The sequence below is a fragment of the Camelus ferus genome, chromosome X, assembly GCF_009834535.1.
Source record: "Camelus ferus isolate YT-003-E chromosome X, BCGSAC_Cfer_1.0, whole genome shotgun sequence".
In the NCBI taxonomy this organism is placed as follows: domain Eukaryota; kingdom Metazoa; phylum Chordata; class Mammalia; order Artiodactyla; family Camelidae; genus Camelus; species Camelus ferus.
In genome coordinates this window covers 54,984,641-55,003,407 of record NC_045732.1, presented here as the reverse complement: position 1 = coordinate 55,003,407, position 18,767 = coordinate 54,984,641, and the positions used below count along the sequence as shown (strand labels likewise).

Below are 18,767 nucleotides of genomic sequence, written 5' to 3'. Positions count from 1 at the left end.
CCTTTTATACACAAAGCAACCAATTTGGAGCCCACACTCAACCACCTCTTTTATCAGGCTCTCACACTCTGGGCGACTACCTATCTGCCTTAATCAACCCAGGGCTAGGTACCAGACAACTAGGGACAGCTCCTAGGCCCCAGAGCCTGCTAAAATTACACATATTAGCCAATCCTAAACCTGTGTACCCTGCCTAGCATGTTTCTTCCCAAGGAAACCACAATGAGGGCTCTTGCCTAGCTTCCCCCTTCACCTCTGCCCTCTGATCCACCCTCCTGCTTCTTTGTGTGGACTTCCACGGCGAGGGTGCCCCCTCCTCTTGGAATCTGTAAGTATAAAGAACTATCTTTTCACTGGTAGTCATCTCCTGATCTGTTGCCCTTATCATACCTAAATAATAAAACCTATATTAAGACAATTGGCACAGTGATCAGAGTGACTTGGCCTCAGACTGGAATGATATGCCATTAGAAAGTTCTTGACTTACTGGTACTACCAGACTGCTTGGGACAGTGTCTCTGCCTGCTAGCATGTTCTTGTGTTATGGCCATGATAGCTGTTCCATTTATTGGGTGTTGCCATGAGTTCCCAGTGTAAATTTGGAATTCAAAAACTGAGTCCTTCCCAAGTTCTGGTATGAGCTTAGTCAATTGCCTGGATACTTGGACAGTGCTCCTGAAGGAACTCCTTTATATTGATTAGCTAAGCTTATGAAAGGCTCCTCTGAAGGAAGTGAGGTATGACTTCCCTCCAAGTACTGTGGGACAGGCCTCATCAGTCGACCAGGCAACAATGACAAGTGGTAGGGCAAATTGGGTTGTTATTTTCCTATTCATTTCAGCCTGACCTGTTGAGTGGAAGGAGAATGCTCTTCAGAGGTTCTTGTGTGTTGTGAGGGACACACAGAGTAAGTGTGAAGACATTCACCTCAGGGACCATGACATGGCACCCCCAAAAAGGTGTCATTCTGGACAAAAAATTCTTGCATTGCTGCGTGCTTTGCTGCTCTTGCAGTTTGCATCCTGACCCAGTAGGGTACAATGGTATTTGTCACCCTTGGAGACAAGTGGAACACATATAATGAAAAAGGAAAAGGGGAGGGCACATTTTATCCCTGCCTCACCTAAGAACCCCCAAGGATGTCATTCAACTGATTCAGTGTATAAAATACCTTATGAGCACTGTTGTATACCAGCATGCCTAGGGTCTTATGTTCAAAATCTAGAGACTCAAAAATACTGATAAGGTCACTGCTACTCTTCTGGAAGTTGATCCAGGCACCTCAGAGGTCAATTGGGACACCTAGAGAGGGAGGCTTCTATCTATGGACAGGGCCACTTAGGACTATCAGAAGCTTCTCTGGTAAATACCATAAGGATAAAAAAATTGGGGACAGATAGAAGACAAAAATTTTATCTACACTGGAATTTGACACAATATTGTAAAATGACTATAACTCAATAAAAAATGTTAAAAAATTTAAAAACAGAGAAGGAAAGAAAGGAAAAAATTTCATCTGCCAAGAGATACAAGCTATTCTAAAAGATTTTGTTAAAACATGATGAAAAGGGACTAATAAATCAGACAAGGGGGGACTAACTGCTCCGTCCTAAAGAAAGGCTGCTATAGTTCTCTGGATTCAAACCCCAATCTCTGAGAAGTGGACTGGGAAAACTTGAAACAAGAAATGACTGCTTAGTGTTATATACAATAGCCAAAACATGGAAACAACTTAAATGTCCATCGACAGAAGACTGGATAAAGAAGCTGTGGTATATTTATATAATGGAATGCTACTCAGCCATAAAAAGTAATAAAATAATGCCATTTGCAGCAACATGGATGGACCTGGAGATCATCATTCTAAGTGAAGTAAGCCAGAGAGAGAAAGAAAAATACCACAAGATATTGCTTATATGTGGAATCTTAAAAAAAAAAAAGACACAAATGAACTTCTTTACAAAACACAAAGAGACTCACAGACATAGAAAACAAACTTATGGTCACCAGGGGGAAAGGAGGTTGGAACAGATAAATTGGGATTTGGAGATTTGCAGATACTAACGTCTATATATAAAATAGATAAACAACATAAGATCCTACTATGGAGCACAGGGAACTATATTCAATATCTTATAATAACTTTTAATGAAAAAGAATATGAAAATGAATATATGTATGTACATGTTTGACTGGTATGTTGTACACCAGAGATTGACACATTGTAACTGATTATACTTCAATAAAAAAGAAAAAGAAATGACTGCTTAAAGAAACACCACTAGGCCCCTTCTCTCTCTCCCCTTTTCCAGTAACCACCTAGAAATTCCACACTATGAGTTATTAGTCAAAGACAGAAACTAAAAACTGCAGCTTTAAGAAACTAGAAGCCCCATTTAAAAAGAAGAGGAAGAAGAAAAAGACACAGAAAACCAAAACAAAACACCTATATACAGGCATAGAAAACAAAAGGTAAATAAATAAATAAATAGATAATATTTTAATATGTTTAATATATTTTAACATCTGTTAAAAGTCCACCTAAAATACTAGCCTTCATCATGCCAGCTAGTGCAGCAAAATGAAGGGACAGGTGAATTGTCATCCTTCTTTTTAAAAAATTTTTTCTCTATGGATTCTTCGATTCTATTTTCTGAAAATGACATTCATATTTCACACTAATGAGTTTCAGACAGAAACTGCTTTCTGACACAAATACACTTTTAAACTTAAATTGACAATTTGAGTGTTCTACATTTGGTCATGGGTGACCAATGTTGGAATGATGATAGTACTTACAGTAGTTGGATGGTGGCAAGTGTTACACCGAATCACAGGAAATTCTCTTGTCAGGGCCAAAATACAGTTTGCGTAAATGATAGCACCTATACGTCTGTATTCTGTAAAAAAAGATAAGGGCTCCGGGTTTGAAGAGTCTATCCAAGGATCACTTGTAAATTGGCATTTGTGATAGTTTTCAATATATGTTATAGTTGAACAGAAGGAAGATGAGAATTAAAAAGATAAACACTTTTAGCTCTTCCTTCCCTTCCAGCACAGAGCAGTACACCCAGTGATGATGATGGCTGATATTTTCAGCTAGTCTGGAAATTCTGGTTATGTGGCTAGTGCTACTGCCACATCCAGGATTTCACTAAAAAAACCATATAGGTGTATTCTGTATTCTGAGGCATCCAATCAACTACCAATCTTAAGATAACTGAAGCTGAGCTGCACAATGGAAATACTGGTTAGTGTTGTGTGTAGAGACTGCACTTTATCACAAGTGTGTGCTGTATGTTTGTGGAATATTTCAGTAAATAGCTATCAAGAATAGCTCCTTTTAAGTAAATTTGCTAGTTATTTTATATATTCATCCTCAGAAACATACTCCAATTCTGCAATAAAGGTGCAGATACCTCTTTATCAGTGAATATTGGAATCTGGTATCCAATTTATGCTTGCTTTTTGATGACTATGCAAGCAAAACTTTATATGCAATATTTCTGTGTAAGCCTTTGCTTTATTGTCTTTTTTCCTTTGTTTTCCAAATCAGTTTACATGCAAGACTTCTTTTTACTACTGGTAATAACAATGAATGCTTGATAATGTTTACATAGTAAGAACATTTGTTTCCTCAGTCTCAAAATCACTTGATAAACAATTCTTCTATCAATAGACATGATCAAGTGATTTATCATTTTTTAAGGAGGTACTGAGTAATCCTAGGAATTATATAAATTAGTTTAACCTAATCTTGCTTTTTACCCTTCAAGAATTATTCACCTAGAAGAATAAAAGTAAAGTGTGTAGAATTACAAAAGGACTTATAGATATGTGATCCACTATTTTTAGGATTGTGTAGTCTCTGATGAATAGGCCAGAAAACTGTTTGTGCTTTGAATTATGAAGTGAGTGAGTAAAGAAGCAAGTGATAAAAGGTACTGGACCAAAAAATACCTGTTTCCTAATCTAACAAATCAATAGTCTCTCCAAAATGTTACATAGTTTTGTTCATTTCTAAATCTCTGTTTTAGAGATTAAAATCTTTTGGCACAATTCAGTAATTCTTGAATATATATTCAAAAGTAATTCTTTTGCATTTATGAAATGCATTATAGCTAAATGTCTGATAATCTTTTGATGATGCCATGTGTGGAAAAATGTGTTAATGATGAACTTGTATTTAAATCATATTTCTGCATTTTTAAATTGAAGCATACTTGACTTACAATATTTAAACTGCAAAAGCTTTTAGACTAAAGGGACTTTAAAGTTCTTACCTTCATTGGCAGCTGCATCTCCAAAGGAGGAACCGTATGCTAACAGTAACATTTGTCCAACCCAACTGAAAAAAAGAACAGGGAGAAAGAAAACAACAGTTAAAAATAACAGCCAATAATTGTTGGATGACTATAATATGCAAAGCACTTTCTCATTTAATACCAACATCAACCATAAGAGTAGGAACTATTATTCCCATTTAACATGAGAAAAGTGAGGTTCAGAGAGGTTAAATAATATGCCCAAGTTCACACAGCTCGTAAGTGATAGTACTCTCAATCCAGGCAGTCTAACTCCAGAGTCCACAATCTTCACCACTATAATATATGGCTTCAAGCAGTCATTAGAAATATCTTAAAACTCAAAGGGATACAGCCTGACACCAAATATAGGAGAGTTCCAGAGACACGATAATTTTCTTTAGGGAGAAATTTTTCATTAATAATAGAGTAATAGTACAAACTAGAATTAAAATAAATAAATATCATGATATAAGGCCAATATAAGTTATACAAGAACTTTCTCTAATCACAAGATCAAAGAAAGCTGCATCATTGATGATCGGACAATTTCTAATCAATTTTTCATATTACCAACATTAGAAAGCTAAGTACCAATAAATGTCAATCATTCTTCTTTATGGACTGACTTTCTAGCTGAATTAGAACTGCCCTGATTGTATCTGTAGAGGCAAGACTCAGTCATAATTTTGTACTCCTAATACACATAAATCGTGGTATTAAAATTCATGGCAAACACTTTGCAAGCTAAAAGTACTCAATTTTACATTGCAATATTTCATTTAGAAAGTAGCTGTTAGTGATTTTTACCAGGCAAATGTTATGTCTTTTGATGCCTAGGATAGAATCTTGTCCCCAAAACAGCTCTGTTATTTTGCCTCTGAAAATATTGACAGAACAAGACTCATCTCTCCCTCCTATAACCCAAATACAAATTTTAATGATTCCTAATAGGTTTCATTTAAATTTAAGAAATGGTGGTTAGGGACTGACCAAGAAGATGAAAGTGAACATTTTGCATAAAACACATATTAAATATTCTAACCAGAAATGGTATTACTATCCTAATATGGCCATTTTGATTGCCTCAAAATGTCCTGCTTAGATTTTATTGTTTAGCCTCAAATATTTACTATTATGTGGTTTTAATTTTTATGTTAAAAACATGTTTGAAGCAAAATAATAAAGGCAATATAAATACTAAGTATGAATTGAACTATTACATGAAAAATAATAATGTGAAATCATTTTAATCTGAAGCTTCTGCCTATTATTATGGTGACCTATATGTACAATTTTTGCAATACAAATTTCTGTTAGCTTCTTTGCAACAAACTATAATATTGAATTTCTTTGTTAGAATTCATCAAGCAGCAATGTTTCAACCCTCTACAAATATTAAACATATTCTTAGCATGGCTCTCTGTTAAATCAATGATCTTTAGTGAATAGACTGAAATTCTATTTATTTTTTGCAGTTACAAATCACAATGTAAATATTTTGTAAAAAATCTCTGGGTGGCATGAAAAACTAAAAAAGAAAGATTCAAAGGTGTCTGGTTTGCAAGCCGTGCAATAAAGACAACTTTAAGTCAAAACTAGGTAAAATCAGAATTCTTTCCCTCTCTCTCAATTTCAAATGTTCAAAAGCCTTGAGTGGCTAGTAGCTACTGTATTGCATAATATAAAGTTTTATAGATTATATCCATCATTGCAGATTCTATTAGACAACACTGCCTTAATATATTGGAAAAAGAGGTATTTTGTATTTTAGGGGTTAGTATCTTTTTTTTAAAACATTTTTTATTGATTTATAATCATTTTACAATGTGTCAAATTCTAGTGTTCAGCACAATTTTTAAGTCATACATGGACATATACACTAGGGGTTAGTATCTTTGACACAAAAATCAATGATTTTCATATATTTACTTGATTATTTTCATAAGAAATTTAAACTCTTAAGCAATTGATATTTTCATATTTTGTAAAATTATAATCCCTCCATCTCCCCCTAAAAGAATAGATTATACATAAGATACTAAAATTATTACTTTTCCAAAAGAAAATTTAAAAAAAAGTAAAGGAGTTTAATTTAGAGACTAAGAATTTTCTCAAGTGAGAAATTAATGCAATTTTTAAGTTGCTGTATTTAAGCAGAAATACATTTTTCTATGTTTTATCAGTGCCCTAGGTATGAGAAAAATCTGACATTTATTGAAAACATAAGATTAATAGTATTGTCAGCATCTAAAAAATTGTTTTATTTGTACCTAAAAGCAGTTCTTACTAAGCATACATTTCCCTACTTAGCTGTTATTGGTGTTCTCTTCTTGAAATGTTAAGGAATGGACTTCTTTTTTAAAAAAGAATACCATCTTTAGCCTTACTGCCATTAGATAATATAACAGATAATTCTATATAATATATAATATAAAATTATGTTATATAATTATATAATTTTGTAATTAAATTATAAAAAATTTTAAATGTGTGTGATAATGTTAATAACCTGCTTATTACACAGATTGGTCATTTCAGAATGTAGTACAAGTTCTAAAGGAGAAATTGAATTTTCTCAATACACACAAGTATTTCAATAAAATTAATTTTTACGTTTAGAACCAGATAGAGCCAAGCAGTTAAAACTGTCAGGGTGCAATTCTTCATGGTGTTTCTACACATCTTGTGACAGCATTTGTCCTGGACTATTCTTTCAAGGACGTTTGTGTAGCAAACAGCCTTGAAAGATAGAGGGCCCTCCAGGGCAGAGGATGGATTGTTTCCTGAGCAGGTTAATAAAGATTACATTTCCCTTTGGGGCAAAAGTTGGTTAGGTTTGGTAGATTTCTTCTTTCAAAGACTGGGGGTTGTCCTAAGCTTGGGGTCGCTCAGCTGTGACACACACATCCTGGTCTGCTCCACATCTCCCCCTTGGGTCTTGAGGGTCAAGGAGAACTGATGTCAGTGAAACTCAGGCTGCCCGCTGGGCCATGACTAATGAAGTCTTGTCTCTAATGCAGGAGTCTGTGTCATTCTGCTGACCTCCATCGGCTCACGTGTAGGCTTACAAGCTGGGTAAAATCTTATAACTTAACACAGTTTTTGAGAAAACAAGACAAATGAGTGCTAGTAGGTATGTCCTGAGAAGAAGCCTACCAACCAGAGTGTGGGAGAGAGGCAGAAAAGAAAGCATCTGCCTGGACATCCTTAGATTCCAGTGGTTACCAGCAGATAGATAACAATACTTTGGAAATGGTCAATGCCGGTGACCACTGCCCACATTGGGCCCTCCAGTGACATGTGGGGATTGACTCAGTGAGGTCACAGGCACCATGAAGATGACACTACGCATCGTGGCCAGGTCCCATGGAGGCAGTGGGTAGGGGTTTACAGTAGGAGGGGGAGGGGTGAGGAGGCAGGGGAGGTGAGGGGAGGAGGAAACAGGATGGGGGTGCAAGGGGCTAGAAGTATGGAGAGAGTTTGGGGGGAGAGGGAAGGGAGTTGGGGGTAGAGGGGCTGGAGGCTGTTGGCTCACCCAGTGCTCATGCTCTGGGCTGGCAAGTTGGGAAACATGCACCATCCACTGCTGAGAGTTACGTAAATAAAGAAGAGCAGTTCAATGAATTTCCCTCCAGTCTTCCCTCACCCCGATTCACCTCTCCTTAACATTTAACCCTTTTGGCCTTATACTAATTCTTTCTCTCTATCTCAATCTATCTCCTCTCTGTTGATATATATACACATGTGACTAAGCTACATACACAATGGTCCTTTACTCCCGATAGTTTTGTGTGTATTTCCTAAGAGAGACATTCTCTTATATAATCAACATTAGTGAATTTAACATTGTTACATTACTTCTTTTTTTTAAACATTTTTTATTGAGTAATAGTTATTCTACAATTCTGTGTCAAATTCCAGTGTAGAGCACAATCCTTCAGTCCTACATGAACACACATACATTCATTGTCACATTTTTTTTTCACTGTGAGCTACCACAAGATCTTGTATATATATCCCTGTGCTATACAGTATAATCTTTTTTTATCTATTCTACATTTTAAAATCCCAGTCTGTCCCTTCAGACGCCCCGTCCCCTTGGCAACCACAAGTTTGTATTCTATGTCTATGAGTCTGTTTCTGTTTTGTATTTATTTATTTATTTATTTATTTAGATTCCACATATGAGCGATCTCACATGGTAATTTTCTTCCTCTTTCTGGCTTACTTCACTTAGAATGACATTCTCCAGGAGCATCCATGTTGCTGCAAAGGGAGTTATGTTGTCGGTTTTTATGACTGAATAGTATTCCATTATACAAATATACCACCACTTCTTTATTCAGTCATCTGTTGATGGACATCCAGGCTGGTTCCAGGTCTTGGCCATTGCAGACAGTGCTGCTATGAACACTGGGGCTCAGGTACCACCTTGAAATAGGGTGCCTTCCAGATATATGCCCAGGAGTGGGATTCCTGGGTCATATGGTAAGTCTATTTCTAGTCTTTTGAGGAATCCCCATACTGTTTTCCACAGTGGCTTTCCTTGCTTCCCTCTCCCACTCTTAATGATTTAGATGTCTTCTTTTACAATTTTGTGTTTATTCTATTTGTAATTCATGGTAGTTATTGTCTTTCCAGTTATGAGTTTTTCATTTTTGTAGCATCCTGCTTCTTTCCTAGAGTAGACCTGTCAATATTTCTTTCAGCATGGGTTTAGTGTTGCTAAACTCTTTTAGTTTTTGCTTGTCTGTGAAGTTCTTTATCTCTCCTTCTATTCTAAAGGGTAGCCTTGCTGGATAGAGTATCCTAGGCTGCATCTTTTTTTTTTCATTCAGGACTTTGAATGTATCTTGCCACTCCCTTCTGGCCTGTAGTGTTTGTGTAGAGAAATCAGCTGAGAGCCTTATGGGGGTTCCCTTGTAACTCACTCTTTGTTTTTCTCTTGCTGCCTTTAGGATCATTTCTTCATCCTTGACTCTGGCCATCTTGATTATGGTATGTGTTGGTGTGGGTCTGTTTGGGTTCTTCCTGTTTGGGACCATCTGAGCCTTCTGTACTTGGATATCTGATTCCTTCTTTAGGTTTGGGAAGCTTTCAGTCATGATTTCTTCCAATACCTTTTCAATCACCTTTGTTCTTTCTTCCCCTTCTGGAACCCCTATTATGTGTAGATTGGCATACTTTATATTATCCCATAGGTCCCTTATATTGTTTTCATTGTTTTTTATTTGTTTTTCTTTCAGCTGTTCTGACTGGGTGCTTTCTGTTGTCCTGTCTTCTAGGTCACTTATTTGTTCCTCTGCATTATTTGTACAGCCTTTAGATCAGCTCTCATCTGAACCAATGAGTTTACCAATATTACTTGGCTCTTCTTTATAGCTTCATTTTCGTTTTTGACATATTTTATATCTCTAAACACTATCTCTTTTAGTTCCTTCAGTACTTTGATCACTACTTTTTTGATATCTTGATCTAGTAGGCCATCAATGTCTATTTCCTTGATCATGCTTTCAGGGGATTTCTCTTGATCTTCTAATTGGGAGTGGTTTGTCGGCTTCTTCATATTGCTCATATCTCTCTGGCACTGTGGCTTAAGGAGTATCAGTTATCTATTGTGGTCCTTAAGGAGTTTATTTATTTATCTATCTAAAGCCTATGCAGGAATAAAACTTAAAAAAAAGAGAGAATTTTTAAAGAATGGAGAAGAAAAAGGTTTGAAAACAGTGTATAATCAATAATAGAAGAGCAAGTTGAAGCAGAACAGCAACTGAGTTGAGATGTCTTTTAAAAACCTTAAAAAAAGGAGAAAAATCAGAAAACAATATTTGAAACCTGTGTATAATCAATAACAGGAGATCAAAACCAAGATAATTAACAATGAAATGAGGTAGATTTTTAAAAATAAAAATAATAAAAAAGATTTTAAGAGAAAAAATTTTAAGGGATTAAAACTGTAGACATATACAATTATTTCAAAAGTAAAAATTAAAAAGGTAATAGAAAGTAGAAGAGATATAAAAAAGATTTAAACCCCCCCCAAACAAAACAAACAAACAAAAATGATGTGTTCTCCTGGAGACTGTGTGCTCTTAATGATTTTATCGAGAGGTCTTCCTGTCTTCGCCGTTTCACAAACTCAGCTTGCTGTTTCCAGAGGCCCTCCATTGGCGCCTTCGTCTGTGCTGCTCCCAGTGGCTGTTGGCTAGCAGATTGCGCCCCCACCCAATACTGGGTCAGGTGCTGAGCTTTTACCTGGTGGATGGTCGGGTCACTCCCCCTCCCGATGCGGCAGTCAGATGCTGTGCTCGGGCGAGGCAGGTGGGCGGATTGAGCCCCCTCCCAGCACCGCGGTCAGGTGTTGTGTTCCTGCCAGGAAGGTGGGTGGCTGCCCACCCTCTCCTGGTGCTGGTCGCTCCGCTGCTCTGTGCAGCTGCCCGCTCAGCCTTGGGTCGGTGCTTTGTAGGTGGGCTCGGGGAAGACCGCGGAACAGCCCCACCCCTGCTCCATGCCAGATCTCAGCTCCTTGTTTGTCTTGGCGGTGTGAGTTCTCTGAGGTGCCAGGGCAGAAAGATCCTATCTGCCTTGGGCTGTAAACAAGTCTCAGTCCTGCCAGGGAAGTTGCAGAGCCCCCGGGTGCGGATTCAGTCTTGGCCCCGCCCCCGCCCAGGCACCACGCACAGGAGGATATGGCTGCTGTGGCTATGCCCAGCCTCTCTTCTCGCGAGTAGTGCCAGTAATGGTGCCGCAGGTCTTAGGAGACAAAGGCTACAGTGCCCTTCCCCCCAGGGCACACCAGCCATGTTGCTTTGCTTTTTTCGCAATTTATGGGGGACCGAGGTTGTTCTGCTCCGTATCCCCTCCCAGCCACAGTGCGCAGCACCCTGCAGTCCCATGGGGCTGCCTCAGTGCAGCTGCCCCAGTCCTTCGCCTGGCTCGGGCGGCCTGTTCTGGCTCCAGCTGCCAGCTTGCGTCTCGGGCTGGGTATCATGAGGACCATTTGTGCCCATTTAACTTAGTTCTGTTGGTCAAGGGGTGCTCGGGGCAGATCTGAGCCTCAGAGGCTCCCCCTCTGTCCCATTGGCCTCTCCATTGGAGAGGGGGAGGTTCAGCGAACTAGCGCTATTCCTCCTTTGCTGTTCCCTCCCCATGGGACCGGTCCCACACTGTTTTGCTTTTTCTTTTCTTTTTTCCTTTTCTCCTACCAGATTTTTGGCGTCTTTGTCTTTCAAAGAGGGCGATGTTCTTTCGGAGTTTAGCAGGTGCTCTGGTTGGCTGAGTGGATCTGTAGATGTGAGTTTTGGTGTATTTGTGGGAAAGGGTGAGCTATGAGCATCCTTTTACTCCACCAACTTGCTTCTCTTGTTACATTACTGCTTTAACTTTTTATAATACCTTTTTATAATGTTTTGGTAAATTTATTTTTTATTAAGAATTAAAGTTTTCAAAAATTCAATTTCAAGCTGAAGTCCCTTTAATTTTTGGAAGGCTTCTGACAGGTAAGGAAGGAGAAAAGAAGCAAAAAAAAAAAAAAAAAAACTAATAGTCTACCTAAGCATGTATTGTAAGCAATTTGGTTATTTTTTTTTATAAAAACAATCATTTTTTGGCTATCATCAAAATGTCTACAAATAACAAATGTTAGCAAGGATGTGGAGGAAAGGGAACCCTAGTACACTGTTGGTGAGATTACAACTATGGAAAACAGTGTGCAGTTTCCTCAAAAGAATAAAAACAGAACTACCATATAATTTAGCAATTCCATTCCTGGTATATATCTGAGGAAAATGAAAACACTAATTCAAAAAGATATATGTGCCCTAATGTTCATAGTAGTGTTATTTACAATAGCTAAGATATGGGAGCAACCTAAGTGCCCATCAACAGATGAATGGATAAAGAAAATGTGACATATATACAGTAGAATATTACTCAGCCATAAAAAGAATGAAATACTGCCATTTGCAACAACGTGGATGGACCATAAGTACTATTATGCTTAGTGAAATAAGTCAGACAGAAAAAGACAATTACTCTATGTTATCACTTATATGAGGAATCTAAAAAAAGATACAAATGAACTTGTTTACAAAACAGAAAGAGCTTCAAGAGACATAGAAAACAAACTTATGGTGACCAAAGAGGAAAGCGGGGGCAGGGGAGGGATAAATTAGGAATGTGGGATTAGCAGATACAAACAAGTGTATATAAACTAAACAAAGTCCTAATGTATAACACAGGGAACTACACTGAATACCTTGTAATAACCTATATTGAAAAAGAATATGTAAAAGAATATGTATAACTGAATCACTATGCTGTACACCAGAAACTAACACAACATTGTAAATCAACTACACCTCAATAAAAAATAAAACAAGTGTATGTATATAGCAAAATGGAAGCAGACTCACAGATATAGAGGAGAAACCAATGGATGCCAGTGGGGAGATGGAAGGGAAGATGGGCAAGGCAGGGCTATGGGGTTAAGAGACACAAACTACTAGGTATAAAATAAATAAGCAAGAAGGACATATGGTACAGCATAGGGAAATATAGCCATTATTTTGTAGTAACTTTAAATGGAGTATAATCTATAAAAATGTTGAATCACTACATTGTACACCTGAAACTAATGTAATATTGTAAATCAACTATACTTCAATTAAAAAACAATCATTTTTGAAAAGCAGTGGTTTCAATAACAAACATAACTGCAGAACAATGTTTCATTCATGAGGATTTCCAGTAAAGATAACTGATTTACATTAAATCCTCTTCACTTGCTTGTATGTGTGAGAATGTAAAGCCAAACAAGTATCTTCAAAATAGGTTGGTCAGTTAGCCATATCAATCCTTTCCCATGAATTAAGCAATAATTTAATAAAGTGTTCTTAAATTTCAGTAAGAAATCACATTAGGTATGGTAGGCCACAGTTTCATTTATGATATGCTGGACATTTTTCAATTATGAAAATTTCCTGTTGCAAAACTAGTTATCTAATATAAGTATTCAACTAAATTAGGGCAGTGAAATAATAATTATCTGACAGTACTTTACAAGGGGGAGAATGGAGTTGGATGAATGGATCCTCTAATAGCAAGATAAAGTGTCTAACTCATTGAAAGAACTATTACATGACACCCAACAAGAACATGGCTTGTGTGTTTGTGAACAAATTTACTATTTTTGTTACTGTAGTGAATATCAAATTTTTAAATCTTCATTTAAAATAATAGAACGTTTTGTAAGAAAATTGGAAAAGAAAACCAGGGCTAGTTCTTTATATAGAATGCATATATAACATCCCAAAATTTTGAGGTAAGCTTCTGAAGTTTTCTTTTTCCAAGGGTATGAAACTTAAAATTTATTTTGTGAGATAGGATGCCTTTAACACCAACCTTTTTGATTGGACTGAGTATCAGGACAATGTGAATTCTCTATAGGAAAAAAGGGTAGCCATGATTCCCACATCCTTTCATCGACCAAGTCCTGTGGAAAATACCTTTCACAGCTATCTGTACTTAATCCCCAGTGTGACTACTTTAATTCAGGATATGACCATTTATTACCAGACTGCAATTTTAATGAGTGTCTATGCTGCTGGTCTTGCTACCCTTAAATCCATTCTCGACACTGCCACTTAGAATGATCTCCCTAAAGCATATATCAATTCCTATTATAGTTTTCAATAGCATAATTCACTTGCAGGGTGAATTCTAAAATTCAGGATTGTCCTATTCAGTTGTCCCCATGGAAAAGTAAACTTCACTCTTTTCTGATATATAGAATCTTTTGTGTGCCTATAATACACCATATATTTTACTCCATTTATATTATCTATTTAAATGTTCATCCTCTTAGCCAGTCTGATAGTTATTTAATGAGAGGATTGGCCTTGATCATTTTTGTACTCTTACTGCCTAGTATATACTAGGAACTCAATATTTTCTGGATGAGCACATGCATTCATTAAAGGATGGATGGCATAATTTACACAAAATCATTGATACAAAAGGGTTACAATTCTTGTCTTTTCACCTAATCTAAAATTTAGGTCAGAAACATTACAGGATACAAGATATTGCACCACAATAAAGAAAAGCAATATAGTGGGAATACATTGTGTTATTCTTCACTCAACAAGCCCTCAATGACAGTTCAAAGCCACTTTAACTTTTATCTGACATAATGTAATGCTTCTCTTAGAGTTTAGTCATAAGGGCACATTGCTTTCCTCAGATACAGTCACAATAACACTTTCATTATAGATAATGAACTGTCAAATTTTTAGGAATAAAAATGATACAAGCATATTTTCAATGTGGTGTCCCATTGAAACACATATTTAATTCTGCAAAGAGACAATCTTACTTCATTGCTTAAAGCAAAGGCTGTCAAGGCAAAGCTGACTCCACGCTATTTCTTTCACAGTTAATACTAATCAAAGGTCATTTGTAAATTTTCGTGTTCTGCTTAAAAATGTGTGGAATGAGATAGATTAATATCTATTAGCTGTTGTTCATCGTCCATCACTCTGTCTAGCATTCCATTTAGTTATCTAAGAAAAATCACAGTTCAGATACTGATTCTTTAATTTCCTGTGGCTGATTTCTCTATTTCTCCTCGTCAGAAGTTGACACAATTGTGGACTATTCTTTGGGTTTTATCACAAAAGTCATAAAAATCAATATCGGTTTAATGAGGTCGTTGTGTCTAAAGCTGTGGTTCTTAAACTTGAGCTTGCATCAGGATTGTCTGGAAGGATTGTTAAAGCCCAGATTTATGGGCCCCTCCTCCAGAGCTTCTCATTCAGTGGGTCTAGGGTGGGGCCCGAGAATTTGTATTTCTAACAAGTCCCAGGTGATTCTAATGCTGCTTGCCCAGAGACCACACTTTGAGAATCATTGGTCTAAGCTAAGGGAATTCAATTGGTAGCACAGAACAGAATCTGTTTTCAGAGAAAGAGTCTCAGGTTTAGGGATTCTAAAACAGACTTCCATATGGTATATTAACAATCTTATTTTAATGACGTGTCAATCAGTCTGATTTTCAGTGCAGTGTTCAAAGCTATCACCATGTGTTCAGACTATGCTAGGTATCATGAGATATACAAAAAAGGTAACTTGATCCTTTCTAAAGACGACATCATTGTTCATGCTGGAAAGACAATGCTAATAATGCCAATTAAAGAATCATTAAAAAATGCAAGATATCACAGACATAGAGAACTTATGGTTACCACGCAGTAAACGGGGTGGGAAGGGATAAATTGGGAATTTGAAATTTGCACCTCTTGGGGACTGATAGAAATGTTAGCTCTCTTGATTGTGGTGGTGGTTTCATAGGTGTATACATCTATCAAAATTCATCAAATTGTACATCTGAAATATGTGTAGTTTACTGTACAGGAATCATACCACAATAAAAGGTGTTAAAAATGCAAGATATATGGCCCAGTATTAATATTATCATTCAGAAAAATAATTGCTGTAAAGATTCAGAGAAGGGTGAGAGAATCAGACTTGCGTTCTTCATGGCTTCTTGAGGAACTGGATTCAAAATAGGCCTTAAAGGTTAGACACTTTGGACAGGTCTGAAAAGGGGGTAGGTTCTGAGCTAATCCAACAACAAGAGGAAAGGTGCTCCAATAAAAATTACAGAGGAGTAAGACAAAAGAAATTTGCTTAATGAAGATTAGTCTGACAGGCAAGTAGTAGAAATTGCAAGATATAACCCAGGGTGTTTGAAAGTTTGAAATATTGTTGGTTTGAAATTTTCTAAAAATACATTTTTTTCAGGACAATTCTAGAGGCTATTTCCCATTAATTTTGAAAGAATGATTTATTAAGGTATAATGGGTATACAATCAACCGTACATGTTTTAAATGCACAATTTGACAAATTTTGATATATGTACACAACTATGCAACTATAACAACAATCAACATAATTAACATATCCATCTCCCTCAAAAGTTTTTTGGTACCCATTTGTAATCTCTCCTGTTCACCACCAAATACCCAATGACCACCCAGTTGCTTTCTGTCACACAGATTAGTTTACATTTTCTGGAATTTTATATAAATAAAACAATATAATATGTGGTCTTTTGTATCTGGTTTCTTTTTCTTAGCATAATTATTCTGAGATTTACCCATATTGTCAACTGCATCTATAATTCAAATCTTACTGCTGAGTAGTATTTCATTGTACATATGTATCACAGTTTATTTATCCATTTACTTGTTGATACGGATTTAGCTTGTTCCCAGTTTTTACCCATTATGAAGAAAGAGTCTATGGACATTTGTGTACAAGTCTTTGGGTAGCCATGTGCTTTTATTTCTTTTGGACAAATACTCAAGTGGAATGACTGGATCATATGATAAGTATATGTTGAAACTGCCTAACTGCTTTCCAAAGTGGTTGTACTATTTACTTTCCAACCAAAAATGTATGAGAGTTCTAGTTGTTCTGTACCCTCATTAGCACTTAGTATTATCAGTCTTTTTAAATTTTAGCCATACTAATAAGTGTGCAGTGGTATCACATTGTGGTGTTAATTTACATTTCCCTAGTGATGCCATGGTAGAATGATGTTTAGTATTTTTATGTGCTTATTTATCACCTGTATATCTTCTCTTATGTGATGTTTGTTTAAATCTCAAAAATTTTCTCCTAGAAGAAATAAAAGCAAGAATAAACAAATGGGACCTAATTAAACTTACAAGCTTCTGCACAGCAAAGGAAACCATAAGTAAAACAAAAAGACAACCTACGGAATGGGAAAAAATTTTTGCAAATGAAACTGGCAAAGGCTTGATCTCTAGAATATATAAGCAGCTCATATGACTCAATAAGAAGAAAATAAACAACCCAATCCAAAAATGGGCAGAAGACGTAAACAAGCAATTCTCCAAGGAAGACATACAAATGATCAATAGACACATGAAAAAATGCTCAGTAGCACTAATTATCAGAGAAATGCAATTCGAAACTACAATGAGATATCACCTCACACCAGTCAGAATGGCCATCATTCAAAAGTCCACAAATGACAAATGCTGGAGAGGCTGTGGAGAAAAGGGAACCCTCCTACACTGCTGGTGGGAATGCAGTTTGGTACAGCCACTGTGGAAAACAGTATGGAGATGCCCATTTTTAATTGGGATGTTTATTTCCTGATTACTTAGTTTTGAAAATTACTTATATATTCTGGACCCAAGTCCATTATCAAATACATGGCATGCAAATATTTTCTCCTTCTCTCTGGCTTGTCTTTTTATTGTCTTAGCATTGTATTTCAAAGAGCAGACATTTTTTATTACAATAACCTCCAATATTCTCTTTGTGGATTGTGATTTTTGATGTCATATCTATGAAATCTTTGTTTAACTCAGGATCACAAAGAATTTGTCTTACATTTTCTCTGGGAGCTTTATACTTCTTTTACGTTTTACATTTGGCCTATGATCCATTTTTTTTAACATTTGTATGCAGTGTGATGCATACATCAAAGGTGTCTCTTTTTTTTTGCATACCCATATCCAATTGTTCCAACACCGTTTGTAGAAAAGACTAGTCTTTCTCTACTGAAATGCCTTTGCACTTTTGTTGGAAAATAGTTGTCCATAAATGTATGTGTGTATTTCTGGACTTGTTACTCTGTCCTATTGATGTATTTGTCCATTATTATACCAATACTACCTGTCTTGTTTGGTATAGCTTTATAATAAGCTTTGAAATCAGTTTGGTAGAAGTCCTCCAACTTTATTCTTCATTTAAAATTTTATTTTAGCTATTCTAGGTTCTTTGAAGTTCCATATGTATTTGAGAAAAAGTTTGAAAATTTCTACCAAAAAATGCTGCTGAAACTTTGACTGAGATTGCAATGAAACCTGTAGATCAATTTGTAGAGGATTGTTATCTTAATAATATTGAGTCTTCTGACCCATGAACACAGTATATTTTCCCACTTATTTAGATTAAAAAAAATTCTCTCAGTAATTCTTTTTCTTTCATAGTAATCTATAAGTACTTCATCTATTTTAGTGTTCTTTTAGGTAGCATTTTAAAATTCTAATTTCTGATTGTTTGATACTTGTATAGAAACGATCTTTGTCTACTATCTTATATTCTGCAACCTTGCTAAACTCACATGTTACTTTTTACATGTATTACACATAGCTTTCGTGTAGATTAGAAAAGATTTTCTACATAGACAATTGTGTCATCTTCAAATAAAGATAGTTTCACTTCTTTCCAATTTGGATACCTTTAATGTCTTTTTCTTGCCTGATTGTACCAGATACAGCCCAAGTATGATGTTGAAGAGAAGTGATAAGAATGAATACACATGCCTCTTTGCTGAACTCAGGGGGAAATGTTGCAATATTTCATGATTAAGTATGACGTTAGTTGTATTATCTTCATAGGTACCACTTATCAAATTAAGG

The 18,767-nt window shown here is 36.2% G+C and overlaps 1 protein-coding gene across 1 annotated transcript in view; it reads right to left on the bottom strand.

The window, feature by feature from the left end:
* The window catches only part of LOC106730771 (connector enhancer of kinase suppressor of ras 2), a 47,041-nt gene that overhangs the window by 11,238 nt on the left and 17,036 nt on the right, over positions 1 to 18,767 (bottom strand). The window contains exons 4-5 of the mRNA XM_032474532.1: positions 4,284 to 4,348; positions 2,800 to 2,900 (exon numbers count right to left, since the gene is read on the bottom strand). Of these exons, the coding sequence (XP_032330423.1) occupies positions 2,800 to 2,900; positions 4,284 to 4,348 (166 nt within the window). The remainder of the gene's footprint in view (positions 1 to 2,799; positions 2,901 to 4,283; positions 4,349 to 18,767) is intronic.